This window comes from Peromyscus eremicus, chromosome 4 (genome assembly GCF_949786415.1).
Source record: "Peromyscus eremicus chromosome 4, PerEre_H2_v1, whole genome shotgun sequence".
Classification (NCBI taxonomy): Eukaryota; Metazoa; Chordata; class Mammalia; order Rodentia; family Cricetidae; genus Peromyscus; species Peromyscus eremicus.
The window spans coordinates 55,324,799-55,342,435 of NC_081419.1; the positions used below are offsets into that span (position 1 = coordinate 55,324,799).

Genomic DNA, 17,637 nt, shown 5'->3' on the forward strand with positions numbered 1-17,637 from the left:
CTACTCCAACAAAGCCACACCTCCTAGTAGTGCCACTCCCTATAGTCTTATGGGGGCCACTTACATCAAACTACCATAAAAACTATCTGAAAGTTTGCCTGATGGATGGAAAAGTGGGAATATCTTTGAAATTGCTGCAGCTTGCCAGTTTATTCTTCTTCAATAAATTCTGACATTGTGGAAAGACACAAACATGTTCATCTGTTTCTGACATAGCACACTCATGACACTTTTCTTCTTATACACCCCAGAGTTTCAAATGTGAACCATAAACAACATCAGACACAGTTTTCTCCTAGAACCAAGGTCATGTGTTAACCAAAATTCAAGTCCAAACCATCCTCGGGCTGTAAGGAAACAATCACTTCACATGTAAAGTCACCGAATCCAGGTATGTCTAACTTATGTGAGCACGCTTTTTGTTTTTGTGTTTAAAGGTAGCTATCCTAAGCAATTTGAATCATTCCTGGTGCTAATGTATGAGGATATTGATACAATCATTCTTACTGATAAAGTCTAAGTTTGATAAACATAGAATAAATTAATGTATAACTTCAATGAAAAGCCGTAACATGCAACTAAAGCTGAACGTTTTAAAGACATTTTAAAAACTGAGCAGTATTATGGGGCTGACTGTCTTTTGTAACACGTTTTAACAATCAGTTAAATATTGAAGTCCTACAATCTACTACAGCATTCAAACACAAGCAAGAATGTAACACTCCCAAGAATGCTGTGGTCCTTAGAATATTTAGGCTTAAATCAATGCAATATCTCCCCCAAGCCCTCCATGAACTCTCAGATGAGTATTTGCTTGGGCTTCCTTGCTGTCGGATACCAACTGGCAAGTGTTGTACAACTTTCATGACTTCACTTAACCTGTAACTACTAACCACCCAAGATGCTCCAGGTACGGCAGCAGGATTCTCGGTACTCGGTCTCCATGGTACGCTTTAGTCCTCTACAGACCACTACAGGTGACCACAGGGCTGGGAGCCAGGGTTTCCGGCAGAGCAGGGGAATGTGAACAAGTGAGGAAGTGATGAACACGAAACAGTGCTCAAGCCGAGTCCAGAAATCGTCAAGGCGACGATGCAGTGCCCCGACAACAGCAAAACAGAACCCACCAAACCAGCAAAGAGCCGTTCTTTAGAAATATAGTGAAGCATGATATCGAAGAGCCAGGACCTCGAATTAGACAGAACTGAATTTCAACTCTGCCGTAGATAAGACACTACTTTGATGAAGTGACTTTCTATCCCCAAGCCTCTGATTTGTTTTAGTCAATTTATTAAAAAAAAAAAAAAAAAAAGATCAACTTCTTAGGGGTTTTGTTGTGATCATTTAAATTAAGCTTCTTGAACTCAGAGGAATGTTGGGTAGACAGTAATTATGATGACTGTGTGTGTGTGTGTGTGTGAGAGAGAGAGAGAGAGAGAGAGAGAGAGAACAACAATAACAACAACAATAGCAGAAACAACAAGCTGTCTTACTCTGACTCTAGAAGTCAGTGAGCAGTGGTATTACCTAATTCTCTAATGATCATTTCTACGAAATCAGTGGATTATTCAAAGTGAGTGGTTCTTTCTTTGGCCCCCCTATGAATTGCTGATTCAAGCATATTTCAAGAGAAACACTGTTTGCATTTTCCACTTTAATGTATCTTACCTTAGCTCTGAGTCCCAGGTCCTCGTGCTTACGGATTAGCTCCTTGTTGTCGGAAAGTGACGAACCCAGACTCTGTTCCCGCAGATCTCTGATCGTTTTCTGAAACCAACAAGTAACCTGGGAGAGAGGTGAGAAGAAGAAAGGGCCAGTGCTCAGATGGTTGGGATGAAGGACTAGAACTCAGAAATAATTCTGTGACACTTCAAAACAAAGTACTTCAATTTCTTTCTATATAAACTAATTTATATATGAAGTTAATATCATGTAGATTTTTAATGTTCTCTTTATTTCAGCCTACAAATGACTAAGAGAAAAAAGAGAAAATAATCCCAGAAAAGCATAGGGATCATGTAGCAGCTACATGGATTATAAAGAGTGAGGAAAATGATCAGAATCTTCTCCAAAGCAGCAACAGTACATTCCCATGCAGTTCATAAATCTTGCTTTCTTTTCAAATATAACTTTCTTTCTATATATAAACATGAATCTGAATATAGTTACATCAACCCAGTTAAAGATTTTTGAACAGCATATGTGGAATTATATTTCCTACCACAAAAAAAGAAAATACGAAGTATTTTAGTTACTGTCACTGGTAGAAATCCATATTGAGAAACTAAATGGAAAAGGGACTTTGAATTAGACAGAATTGAATTTCAACTCTGCCATGGATAAGACACTACTTTGATGAAGTGACTTTCTATCCTCAAGCCTCTGACTTTATAAGAATATGATTCAGTTTCATGTATTGCTGATTCATGCCACATGCTGTGTAGTATCAAGACAATGGATATCATGGTACTTGAAAACAGCAATAAATATTTTTCTTACTTTAATTTTTCCATTAATTAAACTTTGGGTGAGTACTGATATTGAACCCAGGGTCTCACACAAACCAAACAAGCATTCTACCACTAACTAAGTCCCTGAAATGTTGCATTTTCAGAAATGTCAATTTTTAAGAGACACCATAACTTGAAGTTGTAGTTGGAAGTTTTCCTGTGTCCCACCTGGTCCCACAGCCACGTGGACAAGTAAACATATAGAGGCTTATATTACTTACAAACTGTATGGACTAATGGCTCAGGCTTCTCAATAGCTAGATCCTATAACTTAACCCATTTCTATTAATCTATAAGTTGCCACATGACCATGGCTTACAGGTACTATCACATCTTGCTTCTCCTAGCAGCAGCTGGCATCTCTTCCACCTCTCTTTTCTTCTTCCTCTCTCTCCAGTTGGAATGTAGAGCCTAACCTTAGTCTGCCTCACCATTGGCCAAACAGCTTTATTTATCAACCAATAAGAGCAACACATATTCATAACATACAGAAAGACATCTCACAACATGACGTGAGACTTCTGACTTAAGACTCCTGAACACAGGACCCTTATATTCATTAAATGGATTACAGCTAGATTTGTATGATCTGCTTCTGTATAGTATTATTCCCTGAATCATCCCATAATGATTAGTTTTTAAGAGGCTGAACTATAAACTAGATATTTTGCTAGTTGAGTTGAGAGCATCATCTTCGTTTTTCTCAATAAGTCCATAACAAGAGCAATATAATCATATGAATGTAGAGAAAAAGTAAATGAATTTGGAGAGATGAAGCAGTTTATCCAGGGACAGATGGTAAGCATTGGAGGAGAGGTCTGCCCCAAGTGTACACGATTCCAAAATCCATGCTCTTCTATTGTGCCCCGCTACACACTCCTGCAACCCACAGCCTTTCAGGCTTGCTGTCTGGGGAAGTTGTTGCCAAACCTCAAAAATGAAAATTGGCAGCCTGTTCAAAATGGTGGGCACAGCCAAGATTCATACTGTGTCTTTCTGCAGCCTGTTATCTTGTCTACAACAGCCATGGGCTTTCTTCCAACTCCCATAACAGGAAGGAAACCATGAAGCAGGAAGCTAAGGGAAAGGCTGTTAGGTCTGAAGTTCCAAACTGAAAATGTCCCTCACACACCGCAAATGGCAGAGGTAGAGGCTTATCTAAAATAAGGTACCCTGGACCACCAGGGAGCTGATGAGGCAAAGACGATCTTGAGAGAAGAAGGTTTGAACCAGCTCAGCATTTTCCCAGAATAAAATTGACAGTAAGTTAGGAGGTAATAGGGTTCCTGCAGTTTGCCAAAGTTTTAGCCTTTTTAATCAATGCAAATAAACACATTGACCCTGTAGCTATTTTTATGTGAAATACACCTTCTTTGTAACATTGGTAAACTATGTGATATATATTTCACATGGTCTGTTTATCTACAATAAGGAACTATAAATCTATATTGTAAATGTACACATATTATAAATATGTAGGTATATACTTACAGTTCCTTAAAGCCATTTTTTCTGGTATCCAATTAGAACCAGATGGTAAGTACAGGGTACATATAAAGACACACAGAGAGCACTGAATTAAGAACAGTAAAATTTATTTTACTTTTTTTATAAAGTAATTTCTCATGACAGTACCAGTGAGTGCTTACAGACATGTGATTGGAGGGTTTTCCTCAAAGAGATGATGAATATAACTAACTCTCAGAGGTTATTTAGTTAAGCACTGGAGTGAGTGTTTTCTATTCCTAGCTAAAGTCGGGGTGGGGGCAGACATCTCAAGAATGTTTTATCATGGGGCAGCTCATATGAAAGCTGAGTGAATGAAGCATGGGTAGAAACAGCTGTTCACTAATCTCCCTAAACAGGTGAGAAGCCTGAAGCCTCAGATAATCCTATTTAATTTGTGAGTCAAAAACTTGTCACCTAACACACGCCAGAGATGATGAAAGCTAGGAGGGAGTGGCTGCTGGTTTTTTTGCTGTTGTTTGTTTTGTTTTTGACACGGCACCTTACCGTATAGCTCTAGTTGGCCTGGAACTTGATATGTAGACCAGGTGGGTTTCCAACTTAAAGATTTCTGCCTGCCTCTGCTCCCCAAGTGCTGGGATTAAAGCTGTGCACCTCTACAAGAGCTGGTTTTGACTTTTAAATGGTATTGACTGATGTCATCCTGCAGATTTGCCTGACATTTTTTCAGCCCTCAGATGCTACTATTCCTACTGAGCAATGCCTTGTAGGCAGAAAATTGTGATGATACTGTGATGATATTCCGTAGCTTTCATCCATGTATCTGCCTTTTAAAGCATGTGACTCTAGACCTACACTTTTTTTTTTCTAACAAGATGCATTTCAGGAAGAAACACAAACAAGTTGGTATGAATGTTTGAAGTGAGTAGATCATTGTTAGCATATTACACCTCATCATGAGGCATTCAGACAGAAGAACAGCCTCTTGGATCAGGTTTACCACCTGTGCTGTGGGATACATACAAATCAGGCTTAGAGTCCTTCTCGGGCTAAAACAAGACACTCTAAATAACCACAAGAGAATTCACCACAATACTCTGATACTTATTCAATCATTCATTACATCCCACAAGTCGTTACTACAGACAGCTGCACAGCTATTCCGAGGGTTCTTTTTATAAGCTTTTAAATTGCATCAGTTGCTGTCCAAAGAGCCTGAGTGATGAGTCCAGCCAATAGGCACCTCTGTAGAATAGTGTCACAAAAGAGGCATGAGGGAAGGAAGAGAGAACAAAAAACACTCAGAGAACACACTGGAAATTGGTTCTGAGTATCAGTCAGTAGGATACAGGGAGAAATGAAAACTTTTCCTCATCCTTCTCAGTCCCTACCATCTAGCTTGACTCAACTCATGTACTTATGATCACTTGAATGGTTATCATGACTTCTATGTCTTTAGAAGAGGCAGGATTAAATCAGAGACTATATAGGGCAGATCTTTTGGGTGGCTGAGATAGCCATCAGGAGATGAGGAGAGACAGAAGCAGGTCAACAAAGAGAAAGAAAGAAAGAAAGAAAGAAAGAAAGAAAGAAAGAAAGAAAGAAAGAAAGAAAGAAAGAACGAACGAACTGGGATGTTGATGAAAATTAAGAATTATCTAGAAAACTGAAGAAGTCAGAAAAATTCTGCCAAGTAGACTTGCACTGCCCAATAGAGTAGCCACCACCAGCATACTAGCTGGACTATGATTAGTCTAACCTAATAGTAAAAGTACTATCACTATGAATATAAACTGCATATCAGAAATTGTGGGCTTTCAGTATTTTAAAAAGTGCAAATATCTCTTTGGAATTTTGTGTACACTATCATCAAAATTATATTTGGATACGTTGAGTTATATTATTTTTCACTCCTTATGTGACTTCTTAAAGCCTTCTTTTTTTACTCCTCTAGTGGCCACTGGGATATTTAAAATCATGTGCATCCATTGCATTATATTTCCTTTGGCTGGCTATGCTAGTCAAGGGAATTCAAAATATCTTTAGTTGTTAAATCTAAATTTGAAGACTGACTCAGATTTAACTAGGGGGAGTTTAAATAGCACAACCAGGAAGGGTGGAGTGAAGTATCAGTCAGCAAACATTTGGGGACTTCCAGATGGGGGTGAGGAAGAAGATCTGGGGAGCTTTCTGCAGAAGTTGAGCTCATCAGCTAAGCATTGGAAGATAGCTTTCTAGGGACAGCAGAAGCAGCAGAGATGTTCATCAGCTTAAAAAAAAATCCTTTCTTTGATTGGAGGAGGTGTGGTGCTTTACACCAGGGAACCGAAGGTGTGCAAGCATTGAAGGAAGGAGGAGTGGACCAGACTGAAGGGAAGTTGAAGAATGCTGTAAGTGTCTGCAAGCCTTGGACACGGGAGGGCTAGTATTAATGGAACATTCTCCCAAGCACTCCTACCAAAAGAAACAAAGGAAGAAAGTAAGAGGAGAGGGTGGTGAGCTTCCCATCGCTTCTCTATGCACCTTGTAATGTTACCTCAGCCAATGTCCACCCTCTTCCTGCACTGAGACAACAAATGATGAAATAGACATGAGACTGTAATTTATATATGCCCAAGTTCATGCAGCCAGCAAAGAAGAAAGTCAGTTGGGAGGAGTTAAGGCCATGGTCAGACTCCATGCTTCCTGATCCAGCACTTCCCTTCCCTTCCCATCCCATCCTTCTACTGAAACAAAGGATTCTGGAGAAGCCTGTGTTTATGAACATTCTTAAAACAAAACCTGTAAGGCAGGGCTGGGGTCATAGGGTCTGATTCTAACATGAAAGTACCATCGGGGGCTCAACAGAAACTACAGTTAGAGGAGATCATAGAAGCGTGAGGCAAGCTGTCAGAGACAGAGAGGACGAGACAGCCGTGGGCAGAGGTGACAGACAGCACACAGACCGAGAATTCTATCTTGCAAACGACTCACAGTCTGAAACATGGAGGACACAAGCAGTAGGCAATGTCCTGTGGTGAAGGTCAAAGATGAAAAGGTCTGGAAGCAAGGCAGGAGAAGGGCTGTGAAGTCCAGAAGCCCTGCACCACACTGCCATGAGCCATGTTTCTCCCCTCGGCAATTTGTCCTACAAACTGAGATGAGGCTTATCTTAATTTAAAACTATTCTAGGAGAGATGAGCAAGCAAAAAGAAATTCCAACCATCTTAATAGAAATGCATGTAAAAAATAATAATGTCTTCAAATTATTTTGGTTTTCTCTTCCTAGTACAGTACAGTTCTTGGCACAGAACCAGTTACTATTAAGACAAAAAAAAAAAAAAAACTTTAAAAAAATGATGAAGAATAAAAAGTGCATCACTTTTTATCTTCCTCATCCCAAGCATTTTTGACAGTTCCTATCCAACTGTCAGAAATGCCATATTTGCAATTATAGTCAGTGTCACAGTTTTAATATTTACTTTGATTTTTCTTTCTTTTGCTTATAGCAGAGAGAGCTATAATGGTCTTTATCTTGTATTAGGCAATCTGGTCAAATGTGCTCTGTGCTTAATGAGACAATGAGAATAGAGAAATCTACCTGCCCCGTAAGATGGTGATGTGTGTTAGAAGCGGTGATAGAGCCAGAGAAACCCACCTTCTCCATCAGGTGTGATGTGTGTTAGAAGAGGTGATAGAGCCAGAGAAACACACCTTCCCCATCAGGTGTGATGTTAGAAGAGATGAGAGAAACACACCTTCTCTGTCAGGTGTGATGTATGTTAGAAGAGGTGAAAGAGCCAGAGTGCTGATTCTGCACCACGGGATTTGGGAGCTGAAGAATCATTGCTGTGACAATGAGTCACCTGGCCTCAACTGGCTTCTCCATATGTAGAGGATCATAACTATGTGTGCAAACAGTCTCACCTCTACTTGTAACTGTGTTTTGGCCAACCACAAGAAGCCAACCATTCAAATAAGACAGATATGAGTGATAGTCCAGACATTTCTGTAGAAGGTCTTGCATTTTCTACAGGTCACTTTTTTCCCTTGGCTATAAATAAAACCTGCCCATGCAGCAGAACGAGATAGTCTCAACCGCTTTTTCCCAGTTGTGCCTGATTGTGGAATCACCATGAAATCAATTATGACATTCAAAACTAGATTTGGTGCAATGCTCTCTTCTAACATTGCTAAGATTATATTGAGTTTCTATTTTTTTAGAAACATTTTTGGACTGATACAATTATTGGACCTGTTATCTGGAGGTCTAGTTTCAGGTTTGAGGAGGACAAAAGTCACATTCTTTTACAGAATTTGGAAGCCTTTCTTGAATTACTGAAGTCAGCAGGAAACTATCACTATATCCTCAGATCATCAATCTTAGGGATCTGTTGATAGGTGGCAGACAGTTGGACTGTTTGTCACCAGGAAATCTGGTTACTTTATAAGCAGCTTCACAGATAATCCTGTCTAAAATTGAAACTAAAATGCCATCTACTTGATTATTCTGTTTATATTAGCATATAATGTCTTTTCACATCTGTATCTCAAAAATGACCCTAAGGGCCCCTTCCTTTCTACATTGCCCTCAAATTGTGTGTGTGTGTGTTTGTTTGGTTTTTTGTTTGTTTGTTTGTTTTTAGGCAGGTTCTTTAACTCCAACTACTTGATAGCAGGAAGCTGCTTAGTCCAATGAATAAAAAGTCTCTAGACCTAAATTGTATTTCCAATATTGCCTCTAGCTCATTGTGGGAAAATTCTGAGAAATGGAAAGAACTCTTTATTCAAGAAAGGGAGCAGAGTCCTATGAAGTATTAATAACAGTGCAAAAGGTATCTAAGGTACAGCATTTTAGATACAACTTAGTAACACTCTGCTGGATTGTTTACGTCAACTTGACACAAGCTATCGTCATCTGAGAGGAGAGACTCTCAATTTAAAAAAAATGTCTCCATGTGATTGGGCTGCATGTCAGCCTGTAGAGCATTTTCTTGGGGAGGGCCCAGTCCACTGTAGGTGTTGCCATCCCTGGGCTGGTGGTCTTGGGTTCTGTAAGAAAGCACACTGAACAAGCCATGGGGAGCAAGCCAGTAAGCAAAATCCTCCATGGCCTCTCCATCAGCTCCTGCCTTGAACTAGCCAGGGCAATGCTGGAGAGCTCACCCTCCTGGCCAAGATGGGAGAGCTGGCAGGTTGACCAACTCTACAACTACCCAGGTGCAGAACCAGGTTCATTCCCAGTAGGTGAAACAGTGTGTGAAGGATTAGGAAGCGTGATCTTGTTGGAGGTGGTTTACCACTGGGGATAGGCTTTGAGTTTTCAAAAGCCAGGGCCAAGACCAGCCCTAGGCCCCCTGTAGTTCCTGTGGGTCAGATGTAAGCTCTCAGCTACTGCTCCAACACTATTCCTGCCTGTGGCCACAATCCCTGCCCTGATGGTCACGGACTCACCCTCTGAAACTGTAAGCAAGGCCCCAATTCAAGGCTTTCTTTTCTAAGTTTCCCTTGGTCATGATGTCTCTTAACAGCAATAGAAGTTGATTTTTAATTACTTCTCAGGATGGGTTGACTTTGCACTGGGCTGGATACCCATTGCATCTGTTCTCATGCCCACCAGAAGAGACTAACTCCTCCAGCAGTTTAGACAGTTAGCTGGGATCTGGCTAAAGTGCAGCTGTGTGCCAGTGCTTAATACAGCTCAAAAATGACACACAGTAACATAGTGGACACTTGAGGATTTGCTGAATATTTATATATCAAATTGTGTTCTAAGCATTTATATATTTTATATGAGTATGACTTTATTTTTATAACAAGTGAATAGATGGCTACCATTATTAGCCTCATTTTGCACTAAGGAAAGTAAGACAGAGGGTAATAACTGCCCAATAACTTTGGTAGTAAGTATGTAAGCCTGGATAGGTAACCATGCCTGCTGCACCAGATTCCCTGTGCTGTGGCCCTTGTCCTGCAGGGCCACTGCAAGCAATGATGATTGGCATGCATTCTAATTAGCAAACATGTCTATTACTTTCAGAATTGCAAGAATCTCCTATAAACATTAAGAGACTCTGTATTTCCTGCTGGCATGCCTGAGAAAGAATTCTAGACATAGCTAAGGTGTCAAAATAAAATTCTATGATGTTTTATAATACATATGGATCGTTATTTATGTCTGCTATTGGAACAAACTCCCAGATTCCAATATCATCAAGCTAATTATAACCCTCCCCTGCTCCCCAACCCATTTTTTGCCTTATAGCAGACAGTGTTCAAAAGCTACATTTAAAGAAGGATTTTTTAATTTCTTTCTTAACCCTTCTTATGCTATCTCATATTAATTTAAGCTGGTCATTCATTCAGACTCCAAAGTAAATGAGAAAGTGGCGCATGTACCAGAAAACACATACACAAGCAGAAGCATGTGTTTATATACACTAAAATTTTGCAGATGCCTCAGAGACACAAGACTACAGCCATGGAAGCTAGACTTCTATGGGTCATCTCTGGTGACATTTGAGATATAGTTGACAGGAATATAGTGTTTGATGATGGTGTACACTCTACTCAAATTATGAACCATAAAACCCTCCCGGTGAATCCTGTTATTCTCCCCTCCCTGTAAAGGCATGTATACATATATGTACATATACACATAGGTGAAAACATGCAGTAAAGGCAGATGTCTGCCTCAGTCTTAATCCTCCTAAATGTCCTTGACATTGCCTTGCATAAAGAGGCCATGAATAACTTAGTTTTAATATATTTGTTTGCCTCACTTATGCCTGATTGGAACAATTGAGAAAAATTACATTCATAAATCTTCTTGCCAAGATAATTAATTATGCACAAAATACTCCAAGCTGCTCCTGATTTTCATTAATGAAGCATATTATCTGCAAACTAAGATGCTGCTCTAGCTGAGAAGAAAGGGCAGTTTGCTCGTCTGTCGGTCTGAAACACACGTGCGTTACTTTACGTAGGAAAACCAGTGATGAAGGAAGAGCACTCTGAGACTATGCTTTCCAGATGATCACATCGCAAATAAGACAGGGAAACACTCCGTTTTCATTTACTGTTCTCTGTAAATAATGCACAGCGTTAGTTGCTAACATGCTGCTCATTACATTTCTTTCCCCAAAGAGAATTAACTGATCTTTTCAAAAGCATCAGGCCACAAGCACTGAGAGTCATAGAAGTATCAATTGTCTCAAATAATCCTTGGGGGGAGAAGATGCATCAGACATGCTGACATCTGTATTAGTATTTATCCATAGTTTTTATTCTGATTCTTCATGTCATTTCCCTTCTTCTCAAGTGGTTAGAAGGACTGACAGAGCTGCTGTCCATTAATGTATCTGTTCATAGTCCTTTCACTCCACAAAACAAGCACAGAATGGACAAGTCTTCTCCTCCTATGAAGTGTGTCCACCATGTTCCAGAATTATCAGGTGGACTCTACAGGAATATCACAATCCTACCACTAATCACTAGCAATTTCTCTTAATCTGGTGTCTGTGCAGCCAATTTTATCACTATATCATCCACAAAACTGTGAACAGAACATCCAGAAAGTTGAAAATCTCATAAGAGAATTATTCTATGTTAATGTCTAGTTAGACTGAAAATATTTGCTTGTTTATATAACAATCAATGCTGCACGCTTAATTACTGTTTACAGCATCAAGAAACTGAAGAGACTCTACCTCCTCACCAATAAGACACTGTTTAAATTGTATTACAACCAATATCATAGATTAACCCAATTTCTTATTCTACTTTTGACCCAAGGATATGTCTATTATTTGGTCAAAGTCATAAAAGTCATTATTACAATATAGAATATATAGGTGAGCTGGTTTAGTTTTGCTTATATTTTTCTATATTTAACTAAAAAAATGTTCATGGTTGTGACTAGACCCATGCTAGAATAAAAGTTCAAAAGTGGCAGCTGTATGTCACAGTAATCATCTGAGAGAACAGTGGGCCCCACACTTCCAACAAATGAGAATTATTATGTAATAAGCTAAGAAAATACCGTCTTTAAAAAAACATGTAATTGAATGCCTATGAATGAGTATGGCTAGTAAGATGTTAAAAGTGGCTTGACTGTACTTTTATGAATCCAAAATAAGTAACAAGTTTGGCCTTCAATCCAAGACCAATCCTTACCTCAGCTGGGTAGCGGAGGTAACATGTTGGGCCAACTCTCTCCCTCTCGGGTACAATGACAAAAAGCACTGTTCTGATATGGCCGTCACTATGTGCCTGGGACTGTCCCGAGTACTTGACATTGAAGAGCTCACTTGGTCATAAGACTTGAGGCAATTACTATTATTACACACCTTTTTAGAGATAACAGAACTTCAGAGAATTTAAATAACTGCTCAGTTCCTCAGCTGATAAATGGTAGAGCCATAATTTAAACCCATCCAGAAGTCTGGCCTTAGGATGTGTGTTCTTGCAAGCACAAAGAATGATTATTATTAATTGCTCTCGCTGCTGTACTGCAGTTGGCAAGAGAAAGTGCACCATGGACTGTTTTCAGAGTACAAGTCTACATTTTGTATTTAAGATGAAGACTATCTTACTCATCAATGAGGTATATTTAAGCAGTGTTTATTCTTATACAATAATTATATTAGTTTGTTTCAGGACTGTTAGGAAGGGAGTACAAATGAAAGCTCCATCACCTTCTCCATGAATGTATATGGCTGTATATGTAATGACTATGCCTATAGGGCATCCAACAATGGGGACCATAGGGGCCCCCAGCATGTGTAGCATCACTAACACCAAACCTGGGGAAGGAATTCATGCTAGTTTAACCAAGTGGAGAAAGCAATGTGTGTTGATCATCTCTGCAGAGGATGAGTATTATATTATAAGTTCATGCATGCTATTGCATGTTGTTATTAGAATGACTCTCTGAATTTGTATTATTCCTCAGTTTAGAGATAAGGTCCTACAATGAAATACTACTGTACACTTACTGGAAAGGCCAGAATTCAAAACTCGGAGAGAATCTACTGCAGGCAGAGATGTGGAACATAGCAATTTTGTTCATTGCTGGAGGGATGCACAGCTAACTTAGATGACAGTTAAACATATTCTAAGCACACTGTCCAACACATGCTCCTTGTTACTTATTCAAATGAGCTGAAATCTAGCTTGACACTAAAACCTACACATGGCTGTTTATTCACACTTGACAAAACCTGGAAGCAACTAAAATGCTCCTTAGTAACTGAACGGATGGGTAAACAGTTGTAATGGCAGACAATGGGATATTAGTCAGCCCTAGACAGACATGAGCTATCGAGCCACACAAAGATAGGGAAGAAACTTAATTGCTTATTACAGGGTTGAAAGGTTAAGTTTGTGTGAAAACTACACAATGGAGGTTCCAACAAGACTAAGTAAAACAGATCAGTGTACATGGCTGGGGAGGGAGGGATAAATGAGCAGAGATCAAAGGACTTGAGGGGGCAGTCAAGTTATTCTGCATGGAATTATAATGACAGAGACCCACCATTATACATCTGTCCATATTCACGCGATATACAACACTGAGACTGGACCCTAGTGAGTATAGTACCCTGGATGATAATGATGTCTTAATGTAAGAACATTAGCAGAACTAAAGTCCTCTTCGGGCAGAGGATGCTGATAATATGCTTGCTGGGGTGGGGTGCATGGGAAATCTCTACTTTGTGCTCAATTTCCCTACCAACTGAAAACTTCCCTAAAAGATGAATGGTGTCTTTCCAAAAGCAACCTCCAAAAGCACCTCACTCTTTTAAACAAGAAAGGGAAGGAGGGAAAGGAGAGGGAGAAAGGGAAAGGCTTCATTAAGTCAGAATTCATCAAGTCAGAAACCTTCTATAAAACCTGACTTTAACTATCACCAAACATCTCAGTCAAGATATTTTGATTTTTCTTTAGTATGTAGATAAACTAGAATATTGTTATCTAGAATTTTCTGAATTCTGATATCTTTTTATACTGCAGGAATTTGAGTGACTGATTAGTTTTGCAGTCAGGAAGGCAAAATTATCAGCTCAAATACAAAAGTTAACACCTCTTATGGCTATGTTTTCATTAGTGAGGCAATTGTTCTATGCTTGGGAAAATCCTCCTAGATGAGTCTTCTTTCTGGAGAGAACAGGTCTCGGCATTAAGCTGAGTGAGCAACAACCCCCTGTACATGAGAACGAGAAGAGTTTTTAGTCTGTTCTTGGAAGCATCAGAGTCAGGGGTTTGACTCTGAACCTAAAAAGAAAGAGATCAGTGAGACATTCCCTTAAAGAGACAGTTGCTCTGGGAACATGAGACCAGAATCAGAACTAGGAGAGAACTGAATGGCAGAGAGGGTAAATAGAGAATGGGAAGAGGAATGCGGGAAGGAAGAGCATAGCTATAATGGACCTGCTTGTGATAGGAAGACAAAGAACCTAGGAACACTCGCTTAATTGACAATTTTGAGTAGATTCTCATCTGGGTATCAATTCCCTCTTGGTATACCACTGTCATCACTGAAAGATGACTGTGCAGTATGACTGCACCTTAAGTAACACACATGTGAAGTGGGATGGGGATAAAGATAGGATCTGGAAAAGAGAAGCCTGCAGGTATATCATCAGAAGCAGGCGGGAGCCAGCAGAGCCCAGGCAGAAGATGCCAGAAGAGGATGATGCCTGGAGAAGGAGGCAACAGAACACAGGTAGAATATGTGACAGGAGGGATCTACACTGGCACCTTCAATCTATTGCCACCTCCTGCAAGAGGCCTGTCTGATTAATAGAGCAACACTTGCCAACATTCATGTCTCATTGGATTTTTAAATAGCACTTGTCACTGATCACTTATTTTATGACTTGCCCATCATACAGTCTAGTAGTTCTCAAGTGACAATGGTTTTGCATGCTGGGTTACATCTTACAAATTCTGGTGACATTTTAGATGTCCTAACTGAGGGTGTTAAGCTCAAAATAGGGTGGTAAACATCAGAGATTCTACTTCCTAGTATGTACCAAGCACCCTCCTCCAGAGCAAGAGTTGCCTACCACCAAATACCAATAGTTCAAAAACTGAGAAATACAACAGAAGAAAATTCGCAAAGCAAAGAGATGCTGACTTGTGTGTATCTGCAACACTCGTAGTAGGGCACAGCACATAGTAGGTACTCAGTAAGTAAATCAAAATGTTAGACATTAAATCTTCTTTTTCAGCTTACAATAAGAACCGGCATACAGTTCCAGCTATATGTCTGTCTTCCAGTTTGCATCAGAGAAATGGGAAACTTGGAAAGATCCCCCTCCTAGGCATCCTGATCAGGAGAGCTGCCTCCATATGATTTCCAGTCACTTAGTTTACACATATGTGAGAATGGGATTGGAGCAAATAGAAATGTTGCAGGAACTATACCAACCATTTGATTCAGGCCTGTCCCACTTTTAGCTTAAATGATTATGATGTACCTACAATCTGAATAATGAGTTCTACTGAGTCTGCAAACCCAGGGGGTCCCAAACCCCTATAACCAAGAACATCCAGACACCAGGCAATGCTCTACCTTTTCCCACTGGTACCTGACCACTCTTCCAGGAATGCTGTCTCTATTTTGCACTACGGACTGTTTTAAATGAAATCAGTAGCAATGTAGCACAATTCCACACATCTTTCCAGCACCCCAGGAAACCATAATTCATATTTCAGAATTTAAAGGAAAAACAAGACCCTTAGTAATGATCTAAAAGGGAGAATGCAAATTCAATGATATAACACAGTTATTTTCAAATAACATAATTTTCAAGCTTATAATGTTAATATTATAAAGAGATGAGAATCTTCATTTTCATATGCATGCTTACTTGGGAAAACCAGATTATAGTTAAGAGAAAATGCTTTTAGGTTAACCATTAACAGATTCAACCATGGCAATCGTGATGCTGTTCCAGAACATCACTAGTCCATACAACTGGTCAAGGCCAAGACTTCACCCAATGCCTGCTTGTGTTACCTGGTTTTCTTGTTGGTCCCACAGACACAACTGTAGAACCTGAGCCAGTTCCTGCCGCTGTTGCTGCAAGTACTTGACCAACTGCCTTCTCCTGTCTTGTAGAAGTTCAAGGAGGCTGTCGATCTTCAGACAGCTGCTCTGAGCTCCCTGAATCAGCTCAGAATTCATATCAGATCCATCACACTTGAATTTTTCTATGAAGTCGGAGAGTTGTTGACTTTTGTTTAAAAGGACTAGGGATCTTTCTAAGAGTTCTAAAAGAAAATTAGAAAGAAAAAAATGTAGTAATGAGCATTTGTGTAGTTGTATTGGCATTCTTCATATAATTTATATGTGTAACATTAATGATAAGCTACATTGAAAAGAACTTAAATGTATTTGTATGTTTTTTTTTAAATCCCATGTGATCAAACACGTATGTCTTTTAAATTGATCACCAGTTAACAACCTCTGTAGTGATTGTATTGTGTATTATAGAAAGGGGATTTAAATTCTAAGAACTGAAGAACCCCCAGAAGCAAAGAGTATTGACGGGTAGGAGTTGAGAGCAGTGCTTTGAAGATCAACACTTGAGTATTAGTCGGAGAAACAGTTAAGAGTATGTTCAGCCTCCACAAGCCAGGAATAGAACCAGGAATCATCTGTGATACACCCCTCCCCTTATCTCACCTTCAGTGACTTGTCTATTTTACACTCCCTTCCCACTTCCTGCATCCATCTACTTCTCTCCAACCCATGATGGAAGTGTCAGTACCTGGACTTGTGTGACCCACTCTTGATAGCATCCCCTCTAACCCACTCATCAATTCTTCACATTGACCCACTGAGATCTTTTTAAACACATGTTGTAGTATGTGGTATTTCCCCCACGTTGTGGTATGTGGTATTTCCCCCAAATTGAAACACTCCTTCCTGAAGAGAGGAGGAAGGCTTCTAAGACTCTGGAAGCTAAAATACTTATGAGGTCCAGGAAGCTCACTAAACTTACAAGATCCAAAAGCTCATAAGATCCATAACCTCCTCCCCACCCAGGATTACGTGAGCTATTAACAATTATCAAGCAAGAGTCTTCTCAGTACATCTTCCTGCAAACTGCAGAGAGCTCCAGGAACTCACTTTCATGAGTCATCACCCATGCTGGGGTGTAGTCCTAGGAGATGCTGCTGCCTTTGAGTCATCCATGCTTCTGTAAGTAACCCCAGTAGACTTATTGTTTCACCAACTGAATGGAGGAATATTTTCTTTAGTCTATCACCAGTGCCCTATCTAAGATGAGCAAGCATCTGTCTACATCTCCTTAGGAGACATATACAGCACTTTGTCTCTCTCTCCCTCTTCTCCATATTCCTCTACCTATTTCTACCTCCCTCCACCTATTCCTCTCTTCCCTTCTCTATATCACCCTCCCATTTTTCCTCCCTTCCTCACTCAACAATGGCTTCTTTGCCTTAAAATTAATGGCTAGATTCCTTAAAGTAGATTATCACATCTGACATGACCTAATTTCGGTCTTCTTTTTCCAAAAGCCTCAATCTTACCTCTGTAAATTCTTCATACATCTATATTTTCTCCTGCATCTCTGTTCTCCCCTACTTCCTCTGTCAAGGATGCCGTTCACTTCAATTCCCTTTATCTCTAGAACCTCTATCTACTCAC

At 39.8% G+C, this 17,637-nt stretch overlaps 1 protein-coding gene across 4 annotated transcripts in view; it reads right to left on the bottom strand.

Annotated features, from left to right (window-relative positions):
* The window catches only part of Ccdc141 (coiled-coil domain containing 141), a 157,561-nt gene that overhangs the window by 96,981 nt on the left and 42,943 nt on the right, over positions 1 to 17,637 (bottom strand). For all 4 annotated transcript variants that reach the window (XM_059260768.1, XM_059260767.1, XM_059260770.1 and 1 more), the window contains exons 5-6: positions 15,982 to 16,235; positions 1,669 to 1,785 (exon numbers count right to left, since the gene is read on the bottom strand). In XM_059260768.1, coding sequence (XP_059116751.1) covers positions 1,669 to 1,785; positions 15,982 to 16,235 — 371 coding nt within the window. The remainder of the gene's footprint in view (positions 1 to 1,668; positions 1,786 to 15,981; positions 16,236 to 17,637) is intronic.